We start from the raw sequence: 19144 nt of genomic DNA, 5'->3' as shown, positions 1-19144 counted from the left end.
AGCCTCATGATGGCAATGTCCCCCCCCCCCCCCCCCCAACTGATGTGTCTCTGTCTAGAGGGAACGTTAAACAAATGCTTGATGTTGTATCCCATAGGCTGTAACTGCTTCCCCAGGTCTTTTGTCTTTGTGCACTATGAGCGTATGGTAACTTTTCACTGTGCAGGGGGGAGGAAAACAAGTAGCAGCAGAATAAACAGAAAATGCAGTGGAGATAGGACTGAAACAACAGCATTGGTGTTCATTTGTAACAAATGTTTTGACTTTAAAGGGAACTATTGCACGGTTTCCAGCAGTAGTTAATAACGATGCTCGCACACGCACACCTGTGGGGGTATCTGTGTTACTGGGTTGGAAATGACGGCTCTTCTGTGCTCTTAATACAGTTATGCCACGGTTTACTGAGCAAGTAGAAGCTGCCGTGGAAGCCCTGAGTTCAGACCCTGCTCAGCCCATGGATGAAAATGAATTTATTGATGCTTCGCGACTGGTGTACGATGGAATAAGAGATATCCGGAAAGCCGTATTGATGATCAGAGTGAGTGTCACTTACCTAAGCTGCTTTCTGTCTCTGCTCACTTTCCTCCCGGTTACTGAGCTAACACGCATCAATTTTATTCAGAGCAGACAGCGTAAGATTTTCATTTAGCTCATGTTAACATTCTCAGTCTTAAAAAGTGCTAATCACTCTGTGGAGTGCTTCAGAAGTGCGTGTTGACTCAGATTCATTAAACAGATCTGAGCATCAATGATAGCCTTGAGTGGTGATGCTAAATACCCTTCACGCATCTTTTATAAAATCATGTTAATGCCTCGTTTATTAATGTGCTAAATCAGTGACCTTTGATTTAACAATTGCGAGTGAATTCCTACTGTAGATGCTTTTTCATGGTTTGAGAGCCTCGAAGTGAAGCCTAACGTCTCTTTCTTAAGTCAATTTTGACAATTAATGCTAGTTAGCTGGAAACAGGTTTAGATGAGCTCAGGCTGTAGTTCTCTCCACGTTTCTATGGCATGTATTCATTAATTGGCTAGCCTCGTTAAAAAGGGACCAGTTCACAGGCCGCTGTGCTGGGGGCAGCAGGGGAAGGGGCAGCAGAGCCCCTGGGGTTGGTTGGAGGGACGCAGAGCACAGTCGTGGCTGAGGCCGGCCTGTGGCAGATCTCTAGAGTAGCAGCATGGTGCAAATGGGCAGGAGCCAGACATGGCAAAAAGAAGTGCAGAGGTTTAATTCCTTGTTTGCTTTTCCCTTGCACCCTCTGACTCTAATGTAAATGCCTCGCAGATAAACTCTCTTTGTCTTTCAGAGCGATAACCATTGCAGATGCATCTCGGTAAATTGACAGCGTACAGCCCCAGAACATATGTGATTACAGTAACCATTGCAATGCTGTCTTCCATGTTTGCTGCTTAAAGCAAAGAATCAGATAGAAAATCAGAAGAAAAGCTGACAGCCACATATGTGCTCTCCGTATAATTTTCTTGTATTTACGCTCGGGATTTATAGAGAGCCAATGTTATATGAAGATATCAGTGCTTTCCTGCTCCGCAGACAAGCTAATTGGATTCACCCCCTGCTAGAGTCCTTGTTATTCAGGACATGGGAGCAGGGCTGCCAACTGCACGTCGGCAGTAATTAGCAGAGCTGGCAGTGCCAGGAATGCTGACATTTCCCCCGTGCCTGTCGCTGATGTCAGGGTGCCAGTCGCTGGCGGCAGCACGCTGCTGACACACTGACGACCTATAAAGAAAGTCAGGGTGTTGTTATTTGTTGTCCGGAGGGCTGTAAGGTGTAGAATACACTTAGATAACTTAGAGAAGGTGCCAGAACCCCACTTCTGCAGGACGTGGTCTCAGGCTGAGCGTGGGCATGGCCTCCGGCAGCGGGATGCTGCAGAGCATGGCTGGAGCTGCACGCTGGCTGACCCCAAGCTCTGGGACTTGCTGCTTAGAAACCAGAAGGAAAAGTCATTTCATCACCTGATCTTTGTGCCTTTGCAGCCTGTTTTCAAACGTAAAGTCTCACCCTGTCTGTAGGTTACGGAAACAAAGCTCTTTGCTCCCTGGTCCCCAGGCAACCTCCTGTCAGCCCTACAGGTGTCTTTGCCCCTGGGCTGTGGGATGGACAGGGAGAGAAGGGGCTTGGGCATTGTCAGCGTCTTCCCAAAGATGTGGAAGAATGGGCTGGGGGGATTTTTACCCTTTTCTTAAAATAAGGATACACTGATGTACTCATTAGTGCATGTCCCTACTCTGCTTTTGTGGATATACTCTGTTCCTAAAGGCATGGGCAGGCGTTGGGGCTGAAATACTCTACATCTTGGTTGTCAGCATGCTCAGTCACCTTTGCTTTTTTGCAACTATTTTGCATAAGTGTTTTTATTTTAAGTGTATTGCGAGATGTCTGCATGAGAATCAGGAAACAAGTTCATAAAATTGAACATGGGAAAGAAACCTGAAGAGCAAGGACTCTGCGTTTTGTCTGTTAATCACAATGCGTTGTGTTGATCAGTGAGGTTCGTGGTCGATCCAGCTCTGTAAAATTGTCATCAAGTTCCACTCTCAGCGGAGACGCAGCATTTTAACAAACATGCTGTTTAAACTGATAAGCTTTATAAAAATGTTGCCAGCCATAGACTGGCAAGAGCAAAAATAAATTCGAGGCAAGCGGGAACTAGGTCAGATGGGTTTAGCCTACAGCATAAAAGCTGGCCCTTACTAGCTAAAAATTTTAAGCTTCTCCTGGGGATAAGAATAAATTTCGATACATTTTGTCTGTTGTTAATTCAGTCGATGCTTTGATTCATAATTGTGCTAAAGAAGACGTCCGTGGTTGTGAACCAGAGCTTAAAGCTGGATGTAATTTTAGCTTCAGAATGTCAAGCGAAGCTTTTACATTTATCCAAGTTGCAAAAGGTGATGTTCATTTTGGAAAGACTTTTTCTGTATTTCAGCTCTTCTGTGCATTAGTGTCCTCTGACAAATCTCAGCTGTGCAGTGACTGCTCAGTAATTTGGGGGATTTCTACCGTGTTTAACGTGAGCACTCAGGTGTACGCAGCCACACGTGTTCGTCAGCTGGGTACAGGCCTGCTGCACCTTTCCATTGAGAACACTGAATAATTCTTACCTTCACTTACTGCCATTCTCAGAGAAGCAGTGTTCTCTTCGATTCTTAGAGCCGTTCAAACTGCTGTCTGACTCTTGGTGCACGTCTCTCTCCTCAGACCCCCGAGGAGCTGGATGATTCCGACTTCGAGACAGAGGATTTTGATGTGCGAAGCAGAACTAGCATTCAGACAGAAGATGACCAACTCATCGCTGGACAAAGTGCGAGGGTAAGGGAGAAATCCGTGTGTTAGAAGAACGTGTCCCACCTTCAAGAAACAGGTCGGCTCGTATTGAACATCCAGGTTAAATTTTGGTGAAAACATCAGATCGGAAAACAGACAGCCTCTGTTTCCAGTTGGCTTCTGAAAAGGAGTTCAAGTGAAATGCGGCAGCGTTGCTCTGATGGATGTCACAAAGGTCTGTGTTGTTCTAGACGTTCTGGAAGATCAGAATGCTTTTCATGCTGATAACTGCCCCTTCCTTCGGCATCAGGTGTTGTAGGAACCACCATTCAGTTGGACAAGGCAGTGTCTGCAGGAAGATACGGGACAAATAATTCCATTGTGTGGCTGTTACTTACAGCAGGCCAGTACTAACTGTGTGGGCCAGAAATAGATAACTTTGCAGCTCAGGCACTTCTTACAAAAAGTCTTATGCATACGTTTGGCCACTGGGCCTTTAATCAACACGATGTTGAAAGCAGCTGGAAAATGGAGTGTATTAAACTAAGTGAATTTCCTATGACTTTTAAAAATGAAAGCATTGATATGTAATACATAATCATTAACAGGTGATACCTTAAAATTGGTGCATGGAAGGAGAAGCAGGCCTTGCCTGTTGTTTTTATTTGACGTGTTCCCTTCTGGATCGATAACAATTTATCCTGTTGGGAAGGTGCCATGAAAGATTTTTCTGAAGGCTCTTTTTGTCCAGAACCAGGCAAGGGGTGTGAGGCCTTATTTATCCAACTGCTGCTGCCTTGGCTTCGGAGCAGCGCTGGCTCCCAGTGCTTTTGTGCTCTCCCTCCTCGGGGAAGCACTCCCCATTCCCGTACCCCTCCCCCCCTTCTTTTTACGTGCAGACTTTTCCCATTCACCTTTCAGCACGGCTGCTGCCAGACACCTTCCACCCTCAGGTTCCTTTTCACCTGCTGCTAGAGGCACCAGCACTCCCAGAATTTATGAAGGCAAAGCCGTTGAGGCTCATACAGGCTGTGAGCCCGCTCTAGTAGATTTTAGTCAGGAGTAAGCACATATTCTTTATTTTCACTTACACTTTTCTTGGCATTCGTGTTTCAAAATAGCACTTCTAGCTTTTTGCTGGGAAGAGATCCATAGTATTTCCTTTGTGCATTACAACTCTGAAAGATACCCAAGTGGATCTTCCTTTCAGTGCTGTCACATTTCAGAGAAGAGGCAGGTCCTCGTCGTGCACTGCTCCCTGGGGATGGTAATGCGTGGCAGACTTGGTTGGAGTCGCACGGTTTTGCCACGCAGACGCCTGTGCCTCAGACATCAGCTTGTCCATCCGGGTATTTTTTCTTCTTTAGTGCTGGTAATAATTCATACGGCATAAACTTTGTGTTCAGAATGGAAGGAAGTCATTCTGGAAACCCTCTAGGTAGAGGATTGCTATTAAAGTTTTATCCCCCATCTACATAACTTAAATTGGTTATCAGTGAAACGTTCCACGGAGCCTGCTGCGTTGTGGCTGGAGGAGGCTCTGTGAGGAAACTCTCTCTTTCAGGCTATCATGGCACAGCTCCCTCAGGAGCAGAAGGCCAAGATTGCTGAGCAAGTAGCGAGCTTCCAGGAAGAAAAGAGCAAACTGGATGCTGAAGTATCAAAATGGGACGACAGCGGTAATGATATAATTGTTCTGGCAAAACAGATGTGTATGATTATGATGGAAATGACAGACTTCACCAGGTGAGTCTTTTTAATTTGTGCACACAACAGCTTCTCTCAGAGCCGCCTGGGATGGTGATCCCTTCTTAGGAGCCTTACTTCTTGTAATTCCCTGTAAATATTAACCTGTGAAAGCCTGTGTGTTAGCGTGGGAGATGCGTTGCTGTGCAGTGACTGGGCTGGTAATAACTGTTCAAACTGATCTATTGATACATGCAGTTACTGCCTGACGTTCTTTCTTTCTTAAGGGTGATTTGGTCCCAAAGAGCATATATATATATGCAACACTATATATATGTATATAGTTGCTCAGTTCTGTACAACATTAAGTTCTATGGGCTTCTTGATGTTGCTGTGCTACAGAAATAGCTCCTTGCACAGTTATTTGCAAAAGAAAGAGTGTTTTTTTGATGGCTTTTGAAATCCATTTACTAGACTTCATACAACACTATTTTTTAAACTTGATGTTGCGTTCCATGCAAATTACAAATCTGTCTTCTAAAATGTTATCTCTCATCATAATTAGTTTGCTTGAAACAGTAAAGTTTAAGATGTTTTTATTCCTGCATTTAATCTGAGCGTGGGGAGAGGCTGCAGGGGGGATCTGCCTGGGAGGTGCATGAAGAGGCAGTGCTGGCTGCACCTGTGACCTGCCTGCCTGCACAGCCTTGTTTGTGCTGCCGGGTGTGTGCTTCCAGTGCAACGAGGAATAGAAAGTGCAGTGTATTGTTCAGCCTTCTGTTTTTCTGATGCTAGGAGGTATGCCCTGTTCTGTTTTACAGAGGTAAAGGTCCGCTAAAAAATACATCAGATGTGATTAGTGCAGCCAAGAAGATTGCAGAGGCTGGGTCAAGGATGGACAAGCTGGGACGCACTATTGCCGACCACGTAAGTCACAATTCATTTTCATAACCCTCCAGCACATATGAGCAACAGGAGATCTTTTTGTACTGCAGACATGGTGAATACTGGAATATGTGGTTACTTGTGAGGGCTGGGGTTTTTTTTTAAACTGAATTTCCAGAGTTGCTTGGTAGCCTGCTCTTGCTTGCTGCTCTCCTGCCACCCTAAGCAGCGTAAGCAGCCAGATGTGTCAGCAATGAAACCTGCAGCTCCCTGGCTTAAATCGAGCACCTGCCATTGTAAGGTAGCAGTGTGACAGCCCTGCTCCGTGCCACACAGCAGCCAGGCCGGTGCCTCGAACTGAGCAGGGATGAGCCTGAGTTCCTGTTGTTTCCGTCATGCTCAGAGTATGCCCAACACTTTCCAAAGCAGTGACAAGGCTGTGTAGGCAACGCTGTAATTACTGCACGTGGCCTAATTGCACAACCTGTAATATTATTTCTGAGGCAGCTTTTTAATATTGAGCGATTTTCAAATGCTCCCTAGATGAATGGTGAGGTTGTCAGAGCTTGCCAGCATTATTCCTGCTGCCCAGCATTATTCCTGCTGCCCAGCCAGAGCTGATGGAGATTTGGAGCCTGGCACCCTGAGCGCCCTGTGTTGTCCCGGGCTGTGGTGCAGGTGCTGTGCTGTGTGTGCTGAGATACTTGGAAAGAATTCTGTAGGGCTGAGCGTGGCCAGCTCGGGGTTCATGCAGTGCATCCACGGGTCCTGTGCCACTGCACAAGCTGGGTTGGGCCCAGCAGAAACACCTTTGGTCTCAGTCCACACCCAAATTGCAGACACGTAATAATGCTCTGCCTTCAGAAGGCAGCCTGAAAGGCAAGTAGGTTAGGTCTGAGATCATGACTGCTATAAACTGTTTTGTGCAGCTGTTGCTTGCTTTTCAGTCTTGCTCTGAGCATAATTTATAATACCAGGCTTCTAATGAAACCGTCTTACTCTGGAATTAAGCCTTTGTAATGCAGATCTCTATTAAGTGTTGCATCCAGAGGGCTTTGTGCTCACCTCAGTGTACTAATGGTGCAGTGAAGAGCGTTCGATGAGGAGCTGAAGTTGGAGAGTTTTTTGGGCTGGGGCTCCTTGCTGTAGTGCTCTGCCAGCCGCACCGCGGGGAAACGAGGCAGGGAGCAGTTCGTGGTGGAGACCTGGAGGGATCTCAGGCTGAAAGGTCACAGTGCTGCTTTTACTAATTCACGTGTTCTGCGCAAACCTGGTGTGTGGGTTTCTGCACTGGGCCACACTGAGAGAAAGGGGGAAGGCTATAGGCTGCTCTTAGCAGACATCAGGTCGGTAAAAATGTAAAAGATGGAGCACAGGTCAGAAGATAAATAGGAGCGGGAAAGCACGGTTAGTCACTTGGACAGGAAGATGGCTTCTTTCTGACTCCACACCCTGCTGGAACTTCCACCTTACCTATTTCATTAGATGTGCCTGCATACTCTTCAGAAACTCGCAGTAATGCAGACGTACCTGGCAGCGGCAGAGGATTGCGTGCAGCCGCCCTGGTGGAGCACAGATGCCTGCCTGTGTCACATCTGGGCTGTGAGCAAGCAGAGGTGCCCTCGTGTCCTGCGGGCCACGTGGCAGCGCTGAGTCACGGCCCTGGTGTGAGCTCGTGCTGCCAGCCAGCTTCACAGCACAGTGCCTTCGAACCATAGAACCATTATCCCAGGTATTGCACGTCTGCCGAGAAGCGCCTAGCCATCAGCCTGCAGGTTCCCCTGAGGTGTTCCATCCTTCACTCAGAGTAGCAGCCTGCTTGTTTTGAATGGGAGAATGTTACGGGGATATGAGTACGACACAAACAAAAATGAGTTGCAGCAAGACAGTGATTCTCTGCTTCTTTTTTTTTAATGTTGAAATACTTACAAAGGGAAGAACCGTCCCGCGGTGGTGCTCCGTGCAGCCATGGGAGGCTGGCAGTGCTGCCTGCTGCTGGGACGGCACGGGGCTGCTCCGAGCTGCCTGCGCCCACCTGCACCGCCATGCACCGCCTGTCCCAGCTGTGGCACGGGGCTGGGGGACGTTTTGGTGTCACTTAGTGTCACAGTGTTTGCTCACATTCATGCAGGAGGTATGTGGGATAGGGCTGTGTGCTTGCCTCAGTGCACAAGCACCATGGGAAAGCTCTTCTGCTTCTCCCTGCCCCTTTTCTGTGCAAAGATGGAGGAGAGAGGGGGTTCTGCCTCTCTGAAAGCTCAGCTGCAGGACGGTGTGATGTGTGTGCACGTTTGCTGTCTCGCTGGGGGCTGATCCTGGGCTTGAGCTTTGCCAGCAGCCGGCACGGGGCTGCAGCAGCATCTCTGCGAGGTCACACATCGGAGAGGAGCGGGATGCAGAACTGCTGCTCCCAGGTTGTGTGCAGGCGTCCTCCTTGGTGTCCTGGCAGTGGTGGGGATGCCCCCAGCACCCACCTGTTGGTGCCTACTGCGCAGCTGGCTGCTGGTACCGGCTTGCTCGGGCTCCTGGATTTGGGGCCATGGCTGCCATAGGTTAACAGAGTAAGGTCGTGTCCTAGTTGGTGTGGAAATGCTTGTATCCTCTGTGTTTGTCTGTGTGCCTGTGTGGGAAAGGGCAGGGATTATACAGGCGTACACAGTGCTTTGGTTGATGTTGTCTTTTATCTTGGGTAATGCCTCTTTGCAGACATCATTGGTTTTTGAACTGAATTCTCTGCTCTGCTCATAGAAGTAGCGCACACAGCGTAGGCCGTGGGTTTCCGAGTCATGTCATATTGATGTCTACTACTGAATAATATCTCCTGTCCCATTTTTCACCTCCCCACTGCTGTTTGGCTGCTTCCTGCCGCCGCAGGTGAGCGTGCAGCCGGCTCGTTGCAGCTCCCCCCGTACAGCACCCCGAGCCGTGCACAGCCCCTGCTGTGCTGCAGCGTGCGTGTGTCAGCACTCAGCCTTAGCTGAGCTGCTCGGAGATGGAGAGCGTTTCCCAAATGCTAATTGCAGCGTTTCATTAGCTCTTTGGCCCACAGTGTTTGTGGGCTTTCTCTAAAACATCTTGCGCTGCTGGCTGGTATTGATTCACTTAAGAAAATAACCAGCAAACCTCAGCTCTTTGTTATGCAGTTTTCACTTCACTGATGGAAACCAGGAGAGGGCTGCAGGTGCCTCAGGGTGTCCTGAGCTTGGCTGGGGAGCACGAAGACGACTGCTGCCGCCCAGATCCCAGGATGACAGTCTCACAGGGCTGTCACAGTATGCTGAGCTGCCCCAGGGCTCTTTCCTCACAAGGAGATGCTCCATGCCCCAATGCTCTTTGCAGCCCTCCGCTGGGCTCTGTCCAGAAGGTGCTTGCAGCTGGAGGTCCCTGGTGGCAGGCAGGCTTGGAGCACTGGGCTTTTCCTTTCTCTGCCAGGTGAGGAGAGGCCATAAGGCAGTAGGCAATAAGCCTGACTGCCCGCGAAGCTTGAAGCAGCCACTTGCTGCCACGTGGAAGGTTATTTTTCCAAGCCTACCATCTCCAGGATGGATCTTCACTTGATGGTGCATCACAGTGCATCGGCGTTGGATGAGATGGGGCCGCAGTGCGTGGGGCGGCAGTGCTGCTCTGACCTGTGAATGGCAGCACCGTGTCCCCAGCACCGCAGCCGCTCGTTGTGCAGAGGTTGTGTGGGGAGTGCTGCGGGGCACAGGGCGTTTGGGTTTCCTGCATGAGCGTGCGGGGTGCTGGAAAACGCAAAGCTGGACAAGTGGCTTTCATGGAATGGCTGAGTGCTTTGGCAAGCGCTTGAGAAATTGTATTTCGTGCTGGGTGAGGTATCTCGCTTCCACACTGCTGCAACGTGGGAACAGCTGTCAGGAAAATACCTCTTCTGTGGGATATCATCAGGTAGCTGTTGGGTTTATCGTCTGCTAGCTTATGGCACCTAGGGCTGGGAATGGGGGCTGGGTTCGTAGCAGCTCCCTGGGATCTGCAGTCCTTGCTGCTGCTCCTGTCTGGCGCGCAGGGAGGGCTGTGGGAGCTAACGCAGCAGCTTGGAGGGGCCGGGTGCCCTCCTCAACCTACTGGGCAGCTCGGGATCCCACTGCCCTATTTATTGCTGGTGGGGTCTGTGTGTACTGAGCCTTGTATTGATCACTTGACTTAAAGCCAAAGCTCAAAACTACGCTAAGCAGCAGCCTGGTTTCTCACCGGGTGGCTGAGCTGCAGCTCTCCCATCCCCACATCAACCCTTGCTGTGTCTCTCCCCGCAGTGCCCCGACTCGGCGTGCAAGCAGGACCTGCTGGCCTACCTGCAGCGCATCGCCCTGTACTGCCACCAGCTCAACATCTGCAGCAAAGTGAAGGCCGAAGTGCAGAACCTCGGAGGGGAGCTCGTCGTGTCTGGGGTACGTAGGGGGGCGGCTCCGCGTGGTTCCTCCCCCAGGGGCAACAACTGCTCCAGGTGGAGCTTTTCTGCTAAATATTACAGGATGCCAACAAGGGGCTTCGGGGCTTTCACTCCAAGTTTGGATGCATGCACAGTTCACAATCCTGCCTCGTTTATTTTGTTAATGTTTGAAAGGGAAAAAAATACAGAAAAAGAGTCTCTTGTCCACACTCAGCAGTGTCTGGGGACAGGTTCACTTTACCTCTGTGCAATCCGCCAGTGTTCCAGACCGTTTTTGACTTTCAGAAAAGTTAAATCACTTCAGTCAGCACAGCTGAACCCACCCGTGTGTCTGCAGAGCCCTGGGACACACGGGGTGCTGTGATGCTCCCAGAGCTGTTAACGTTTCCAAGCAGCCATGCCCTGAGCAGTGCGGGGATTTCAGCAGCTCTGAACGCTGCCCTGGGCTGCCCTGCAGCCATTGTGTAGCACACAGTTGTTACACTGCCCTTCCTCAAACGCTTCCTCCTAAGAGGGAGCTGAGATGGCTCTCTGGGAGGGGGAGTGCAGAACACACAGTGTCCTGGTGCACTCTTCCTTCCCCCGGTTGGTTACATGTAACCTGCAGTGCTTTTGTCCATACACTTCCTGGGATGGGGATGGGATGGAATGGAGTGGATGGGATGGGATGGGATGGGATGGGATGGGATGGGATGGCACAGGATGGACATTTGGTGCCACACAGCTCTGCTGCATGATGCTCTGCTCTCTGGGAGGCTGAAGGCATTGTGCTGTCAGAGGAGTGGATGTGTCATTACACAGTAATGTGTACTCCAGGGTTTTACTGCCATTATTCAGCTTCTTTAGAATGTACATACCCTCCTGCCATAAATCAGTTATGTGAGCAGGCATCTGCCGTCTAATCTCCCGCTTTCTCTGCTCCCCTCCAATCTGCCCATGGGGCCGAGTGCTGCCGGGGTGGTGTTCAGCTCTGCCAGGTTACAGGGGAGGGCCTCGTGTCTGCAAGGGAATTCCGTCAGTGCCAGCGTCCTCCCCATCCCGAGGCAGCAAACGCTTTGTGAAGGCAGAGCTACAAGCCAGGCACTGCACCCTGAGCGATCTGAGAACTCGGTTAGGGAAGCACCTCCTTGCTCTGGGTGTGTGGGATGGGATTCCTCCCGTGGTGGAGTCGTGGAAATAGCAGCAGGCAGCGAAGCGTCGGCAGCGCGATGGCTGGGGCAGGGCAGGGCATGGCTCAGACTGACACGGTGGTATGCAGGGCGCAGCCCTCCATCCTGCTCACGCTGTTTGCTGCTGGGCATTTCTTGCTCGGATTTTCCCCCAGATCTTCCCTAGATGCTGGAATTTAAATGCAGAGAGGCAGCTGAGTTCTCATCCTGCCCAAGGTCGCTGGCATTCACAGGCAGGAGCTCCTGGTTTTGTGTGTGGTGGGTGGGATGCACCAGCCGTGCACCAGCACCCGCACGCACCTCAGCCCTCATCTCCCCCGGGGTGGCCCATTGCACCTCGTCGTCTGCCACACACTAAAGCTTCCAAAACCACGTCGTCTTGTTCTCACCTTAAAGCTCCTGTCAGTGGGAAGCACCTCGCAAAGCGCTCCGGGCCTGGCTGAAGATAACATTACATTCCTCCCTTTGTAATGTAACTTCATATTCTCGGGTGATTTAAATGTTTATTATCAGCGATTAAGATATTACCGTGATTTTATTAATTTCATTAGAGAATAAGCCGCTTTTAAAGCTTAGTCTCAAAAGCAAACAGCGGAACACCAATCTCTTCAGCTGCCATTAGCGTGGAAGAGGCGCAGACCACGTGCGGGCGCTGCCCTCGGTGTGCGCTGCGGTGTCAGCAGGGGAGCGCTGCCGTGAGCCTGGGGGCACGGACTGCAGGGACAGCCACAGAGCAGAGGCAGCACGGCTACAGAGCGGAGCCCAGCAGCGCTGCTGTGGGGCTGCCTGGGCGCTGCCACCACACGTAACTCCGCCGTTCCCTCCCGGCAGGTGGACAGCGCCATGTCCCTCATCCAGGCGGCCAAGAACCTGATGAACGCGGTGGTGCAGACGGTGAAGGCGTCGTACGTGGCGTCCACCAAGTACCAGAAGTCGCAGGGCATGGCCTCGCTCAACCTGCCCGCCGTGTCCTGGAAGATGAAGGCTCCGGAGAAGAAGCCCCTGGTCAAGAGGGAGAAGCAGGACGAGACCCAGACCAAAATCAAGCGGGCGTCCCAGAAGAAGCACGTCAACCCGGTGCAGGCGCTCAGCGAGTTCAAGGCGATGGAGAGCATCTAGAGCTCTGTGCCGGTCGGTTTGTTCCTTTAGGCCACTACTGCTACTTCCAGAACTCTACTTTTAATATTCTAAGGATTCTCGAAAGTTTACTACTCCTCCAAATGTATTTACTTAATATAATTTTGATAACTTTGTTTAGATCGTGTGGGGAAATGCTCAAATTACAAATCCTATCAGTATAGCTCCAGCCTGCAAGAGTGTGTTAATGTAGATTGCTTTTAGATTCCAGGGGTGTATTTCTAGCTGGAAATTATTTTGTATAATCTCGCTCTAAATGAAATATTCTGTAACCAAAGAGGTTTCACAATAACACTAACAGTTAACGCTGATAGCTGAATCGTTGTGCTTGGAGGCTGCCGTTCTGCGCTGTGATCAAGAGGGAGAAATTGGGTCTTTTCACTCGAAAAACAAGTTTTAAAAACGGATTATTGTATGTATTGGTGTGTTCCTGCTGGGAGGGGAGAGCCAGTGAGCTCCGTGTGCTGAAAGGAGCGTGAAAATGCAGCAAGCACAGCATGCACAGCACGCACAGCAAGCACAGCACGCAGTGCTGCACAGCTGGGCAGGGCAGGGCTCTGTGCGCTGTCTGCACCGTGCTGCCCCGTCCCGCTGTGCCCTTGTGGCCACTGGGCACGCTGCTGGCACATGGCACACGGCGGCTGCCAGTTTTGGTGTGACACAATGTGAGGATGCTCGTGCCCGGTTACAGCTCGCTGATGCTTGGACACCAATAAAGCCGCGTTTCCCACCCGTGCGTGGTGCTGTGCGTGGTGCTGTGCGTGGTGCTGTGCGTGGTGCTGTGCGTGGTGCTGGCAGCGCGCTCCCCTACATCCAGGCGCAGGCGGCACCGTGCGCATTGCCCAGCACGGCTGAGTCCCGCCTGGCTCCCAGCAGCTCACGCTGGCTCTGTGCGCTGAGCGGGCGCTCTGTGGCTGTGTGCCTCGGGGCATCGCTTCGCTCCTCTTCAGTGCTGTGAATGCCGGCGTGCTTCGCTCCTACCCACGAGGTCCCACGCTCCCGCAGAAGGCTGTGAGCGGTTCAGGGCCGGGGTTGGTGCGGCAGGGCTCTGTATGCAGTGCTTTAACTGGAACGGAACTGGAGAGCCGCTCATTGGCAGCAGTTACATTATAATTCAATTTTCCTCCATCACAATTTACTGTATCAAGCTTATTGCTGTCGGTTACCTAACCGCTGATCAGAATTAAAGAGTTACTGCAGTAACGTTGCCCATTTTACTCCCAAGCGCTGCACTCTCCGGGTGACGCTGCGTTGTGTCACTGCTGCCCGGGGCCGCTCTGCTGAGGCACAGCTCTGCTGCCCCGCAGACACCAGGGGCTGAACGCTGCGCGTTGTCCCGTGCGTGGTTACTGCCCGCCTTCACACAACGCGACTTCTCTTTCTCCTGGTATTAATGTCATTGCCTGAGAGGTTCTATTCCCTGCGCTGTTCGCTGGCCGTCACCAAACACCATTCCTCCAGAACTCCATGTGTTAGCATTACAGAAACAAACATCTGCGTATCGCCACCAGCAGACACGTGGACCCATCCAGGCTCTGTGTCAATGCAAACTCAGGTTGTGCTGCGCACCTGGGGAGCATCCCTGGCCCCCAGCGCTCCCGGCCCCGCGGGCGCTCCCTGCCGCAGCTCCGGGGCCTGGGCGGGCTGCGTTGGGCACAGGAGCGGCACCGTAACTTTATTAGAGCCAATTGAAAAGAATTACAGTAATTACTGCTTGATGTAATTAAGCTCTGGGGAAGGACTCATGCAGTTTCTCTCATCTGCGGTGCTGGAGGGAAGGCTCTTCCTCTGGCAGCAGCGTGCAACCACAGCTCAGAGCTGTGCTAAGAAGCGCATGTGGCCGTGGGGACGTGCCGCTGTGTTGGCGCTGCCCTGCTCAGGGGCACACCACGCTGCTGCTCAGGGGCACACCACGCTGCTCGTGCCCTCTGTGAACAGCGGGGTGCAGCGGGAGCTGCCATGCACCCAGAGGAGCTGCTGCTCCCGCACGGGGCGCTCAGCAGACACCCAGGTGCGACGCAGCGCTGCGCTGCCCGCTGCCTCCAGGGCGGAGATGCAGTGTAACACCGCACCCAGCACCACGGCCTGCGCTGCCCGCCTGCAGCCCCCATTTGTTGGTGCTCGCAGATCCCGATGGGACTCCTGCCAGCCCCAGCATGGGGTAAGTGGCTGCCCAGTGTGTGGGGTGGTGAGAAAAGCTGTGAGCCTGGGCCGGGGCTTGGCCTCCATCCTGAGCCCGTGGGCAGAGCCCTTTGGTTTGGGGCTGGGTTCCAGCTGCTGGGCGCAGAGCACATCAGTGCCATCCAGGTACCTCAGCAGCATCTTCCCTGAGCATCAGAATGCTCTTTGGTAAGCAATTCCAGGAATGTTTTCCGTTATTTTTTTTGCTTCCTTTTAGGACAGTGTTGTTCCTCCGCTGCGTTCCTCTGGCAGCGGGAGGGAGATGCTGCCGGCTGTAATTCTGCATGAGCCGCTCTCCCCGTGGCTCCCAGCGGTGCACGCCAGTGTGCACATCTGTGCAGCCGAGCAGCTGGGCCCCATGCGAGCAGTGTGGGACACAACAGACCACGGGGGTGGAGCAGAAAAGGCAAAGCCCGGCAGAACTGCATCCCCTGCTGCTGCACAAGGAGCCCCTGCTGAGGGCAGGGCACCCCTGGTGACCATTGTGAGGCTCCATGGGCACCGCTGCCCTCACTGCCACCCTGAGGTGGCCCCGACCTGCGGCACCGGGAGGGCACAGCACGCAGAGCACAGAGCCACACGCTGCTGCATCCACCTCGGTCGTTTGGGGCCATGGGGCCGGGACGCCTCGACCCGGTGCAGCACCACGTGGGGCCTGGCACTGGGGTGGCTGCCCCCCGGCAGCGACTGCCATCAGACTGGTATTTATTTTTAACCCTACGGCAACCCCGGCCCCAAGCAGGCGGCTGGGAACGGTGCTGGGGAACGAAAACAAAAATTTTTAATCCCAGGAAGGCAGCCCAAATCAAAACCCAAAGAGAATGAAAAAAAAAATATTTGCAATTAGCGCCGCTGTGCAGCGGTGACAGCCGAGCGGCCTCAGCCGCGGCCAGGAACACCACGGCTCCGGTGGGGGAGGGCTGGCAGCGGCCCGGCTGCAAGCAGCTCTGCAGTGTGCTCACGGGCACTGCCATGGGGCTGCGCACAAAACCAGGGGCCTTCCCTTATTGGTTTTGTTTTCATTTATTTTTCAGCAATTGTGTTGATAACGTTGGTGCCCCTGGCCCTGGGTTGCATTGCAGCAGCAGCCGCCCTGCAGCAGGAGCGGCACTGATGGGAATACCTGCAGCTGCCAGACAGCAATCCTGAGACGGAGCTCAGGAACCAGAAGTGGCTCCTGCCCGGAACCACTGCACCCGCTCCCCACTGCAACGAGCCTGCAGCAGGCAGCACATGGCGCAGGGCCAGGACAGCACGTGGGCAGGATTTGGGAGTTTGTGTCTTCCTCATCCGAGGCCTCAGGCCCTACAGAGCAGTGTCCGCAGCCCACCTCCACGGGCAGGAGGAATGCAGGCAGCGCACAGTTTTGCACTGGCAAGGTGCGCGTCACCACCCTGCTCTCTCCCGTGGTGGATGGAGCGGACCCAGGCCCACACCGCACCAGGGCTGTGGGGGACATTGGCATCAGGTCCTTGGCTGCTTCGGTCAGCAGCAGTGTGAGCTGGAACTGCCCCGTCCCTCCAGGGCACAGACCTCTACTTTCCAGAGGCACTCGATGTGAAGGACACATGCCCCCAGCACTTCTGCTCAGTAACGAAGCTGCTGGCACGCTCTCACGGGGCGGCTCCCTTGGCTCAGCCATTTATTGAGAAGTGCACGTACACAGCACAGACGCCCACCACCCGTCACACCGCTGCCCCGGCCCGCCCGAGCTCCGTCCTCAGCCCAGCTCCCGCAGGATGCTGTTCACGGAGCCCAGCAGCTCCTGGAAGTACCCGTCCCCATCGCCGTCCCTGCGCTCGGCGGCCGCCAGCTCCTCGTACTCGGTGCGCAGCAGCCCCAGCGTGGCACCGAGGGCCGCGTCCCCGCGGAATCGCTCCCTGCAGAACGCCATCAGCACGGCCACCGCCTTCAGCACCTTCTCGCGCGCGTCGTGCTCCGGCAGGGCCAGCAGCCCGGGCACTGCCATGCACCAGTCCTGTTCCAGCACCGCCGGCACCAGCTGCACGCGCCGGTACTGCTGCAGCTTCTCCTCCGCTTGGTCGCCGTGCTGAGAGTCCTCCAGCAGCATCTGTGGGAGGGCGGGGGCAGGTTCTGAGCCGTAGCAGGGAGCTGCTGCCCACATCGCGTGTCCTGCCGTGCGAGGGGATGTGCAACGCACGCTGCCGTGCATGCAGCTCAGTGCCAGGGATCTGAGCACCCCGTGGCACAGGGAGATGGAAGAGGATTCGGGTTTCTGTGGGGCCAAGGAGTAGAAACCCAGAGCCAGAGGAGCAGAGCGAGAGCCCTGAGGGGCACGGGACAGTCCTGTCCCCGGGGCCAGCTGGGTCCCCAAGGATGCCCCTGGCGTTCCCCCTGACCTTCCTTCTGCCATCCCCAGAGCAGCCACTCCATCACAACGCTCTGAGCTGCTGGGCACAGGGACAAGGAGGGATGATGCCACCACAAACCTGGTCCCCAGAAGGGCTACTGCTGAACTCCCATTTGGTCATTCAGGATTAGGGGTGAAAAAAGAGGAGAGGCAAACGCCATTCAGACACTGCTCTGTACTTCAGCACAGAACTGGCACTCACTGGGGCTGGTGTTAGTGTATGGTTTTAGAAGCAGATTTCCACCCAGGCAGCCCCAAACCTGCTGGCCGTGTTTGGCCCAGCCCTGCTCCCCACCAGGTTCCAGCGTGCTCCTCCGTTCCCTGCAGGCTTTGGAAGGGGCTGTGCCTGGCGGGCTGCAGGCAGCGACATCCGCACGTCGGCACAAACCCGAGGCTCTGTAGGGCCTGCGATCACCTCCAGCCAGAGCAAAGCTGGGGCACGTGGGGCTGCGCCAGGTGGGTACAAAATGTGGCACACAGGGAGGCGGGAGGAGCCAGGCCCAGGGCCCTTCTGCTGCGCGCAGAGGAACAGGGCAGCGCGTGTCAGAGCCCACGCCTGATGGCATCTCAGACCCATCGAAATAATGTGCACCTTCACAAAATCCCGTGGAAAACAACTGATTTAGAATGCAGCCGTTCCTCTGCGGTGCCTGGAATCCGAGCGTTAAAGCAGCAATAATCTGCAGGGCAAATTGGCTATAAACAGAGCGAAAGTGGATTTAATCCCCATTCTCTGGAGTAAGAGAGACACACAAACTAAGTAACAAATGGTGGCAAGGAAAGGCGGCATTAAACTGACATTTGCAGCAGTAATCCACGGGGCTTGAAAACAAAGCTGCGGGAGCTGCGGCTCCAGCACAGGAGCCGGGAGGGACCCTTCCACCCCGGTGAAGACGCCCCGTCCCCGCGGCCCCACAGCCCTCACCTTCTCCACGAAGAGGTCGTAGAGCAGCGTCACGGCGCGGACGCACAGGGCCGCGGTCCCCGGCTGCCTGAAGAGCCCACGCAGCACCTGGAGGCCGCCCAGCTTGAGGAACTGCTGCTGGGCGTAGGGGAAGTGCCTGAGCAGCGAGGAGAGAGCGAAGAGGGCCTGCAGGAGAGAGGGTGTCAGCCCGGGAGCAGGGCTGTAACGCCCGGCACGGTGCAGCGCGGGCAGCCCCACAGCTCCCGTGCAGCCCGTCGGGACGCCCAGCCATGCAGAGCATCCCAAAACTCTCCAGCCCCACCCTCCCCAACCCTCGGGTGACATCCACCCCAGCTCTCTCCCCGACCATCACTGCGGGTGTTGGTGACCCACGGAGATCCACGGCTGGCACCCGCACTGTCCCACAGCATCACTCCTCGCAGCTCCCTCCCGCCGCCCTCAGCACGGAGCCAGGCTATGGGCTGAGATGCCCAAATTGGACAAAGCAGGGCTGAGGGTGACTTGGACACCGGGGAACAGCTCTCCTGCCCCCACGAGGGGAGAGGAGCAGTCCAGGAGCAGCGTCGCGCACTGAGTGCAGCGGCAGCGCACGTCTCGCCTCCAGGTCCCTAACAGATGGGCTGGCACGGAGGGGGCACGCAGGGCTCAACAGACCCGTTCTGACGACCGCTCCCAGGCACCGTGCTGGGCCGACACCCCCGGGCAGAACTGTGGGGCCGTGGGGGCCTCGCACAGATCCAGCAGCGCCTGCACCCCACGCCACGGCGAGCCTCGTGCCCCGCTCTCTGCGGACAGATCCGAGCTGACAGCCATTGCTTCCCCGACCCCGTTTGTTCCTATTTTACATCCCTCAAGTTGCCTCCGGTAAATCAGTGATGTTTCCATCTCCTTTTTTACCATAGGCCAAAGGACTGGGGATTGAAGAAATGCACTTCTGGCCTCGCTGCCGCACAGTGCTGCGAGCATCGGGGCGGAAACCTCCAGGCTCGGGCACAAGCCGTCATGGGCACCTGGCCTGGGGAGCCGGGGCAGCACGGGCACGCAAACCGGGAGCATAAATGCAGAGCTTTTGTCCTCCTGGAAAACGGCC

The 19144-nt window shown here is 54.2% G+C and overlaps 2 protein-coding genes across 4 annotated transcripts in view; one reads left to right on the top strand and one right to left on the bottom strand.

Moving 5' to 3' along the window:
* CTNNA1 (catenin alpha 1) overlaps nt 1–13313 on the top strand; it is a 93405-nt gene extending 80092 nt beyond the window's left edge. The window contains exons 12-17 of the mRNA XM_021410931.1: nt 387–538; nt 3227–3337; nt 4857–5038; nt 5800–5905; nt 10135–10269; nt 12272–13313. Of these exons, the coding sequence (XP_021266606.1) occupies nt 387–538; nt 3227–3337; nt 4857–5038; nt 5800–5905; nt 10135–10269; nt 12272–12559 (974 nt within the window). The 3' untranslated portion in view covers nt 12560–13313. The remainder of the gene's footprint in view (nt 1–386; nt 539–3226; nt 3338–4856; nt 5039–5799; nt 5906–10134; nt 10270–12271) is intronic.
* The window catches only part of SIL1 (SIL1 nucleotide exchange factor), a 92112-nt gene continuing 89339 nt past the window's right edge, over nt 16372–19144 (bottom strand). For all 3 annotated transcript variants that reach the window (XM_021410933.1, XM_021410934.1, XM_021410935.1), the window contains 2 exons: nt 18055–18219; nt 16372–16829 (listed from right to left, as the gene is read on the bottom strand). In XM_021410933.1, coding sequence (XP_021266608.1) covers nt 16479–16829; nt 18055–18219 — 516 coding nt within the window. In that variant the 3' untranslated portion in view covers nt 16372–16478. The remainder of the gene's footprint in view (nt 16830–18054; nt 18220–19144) is intronic.

Source organism: Numida meleagris, chromosome 12 (genome assembly GCF_002078875.1).
Source record: "Numida meleagris isolate 19003 breed g44 Domestic line chromosome 12, NumMel1.0, whole genome shotgun sequence".
Lineage (NCBI taxonomy): Eukaryota > Metazoa > Chordata > Aves > Galliformes > Numididae > Numida > Numida meleagris.
Note: the sequence above shows the minus strand (reverse complement) of the source record. Positions and strands in the feature narration are given on the sequence as shown.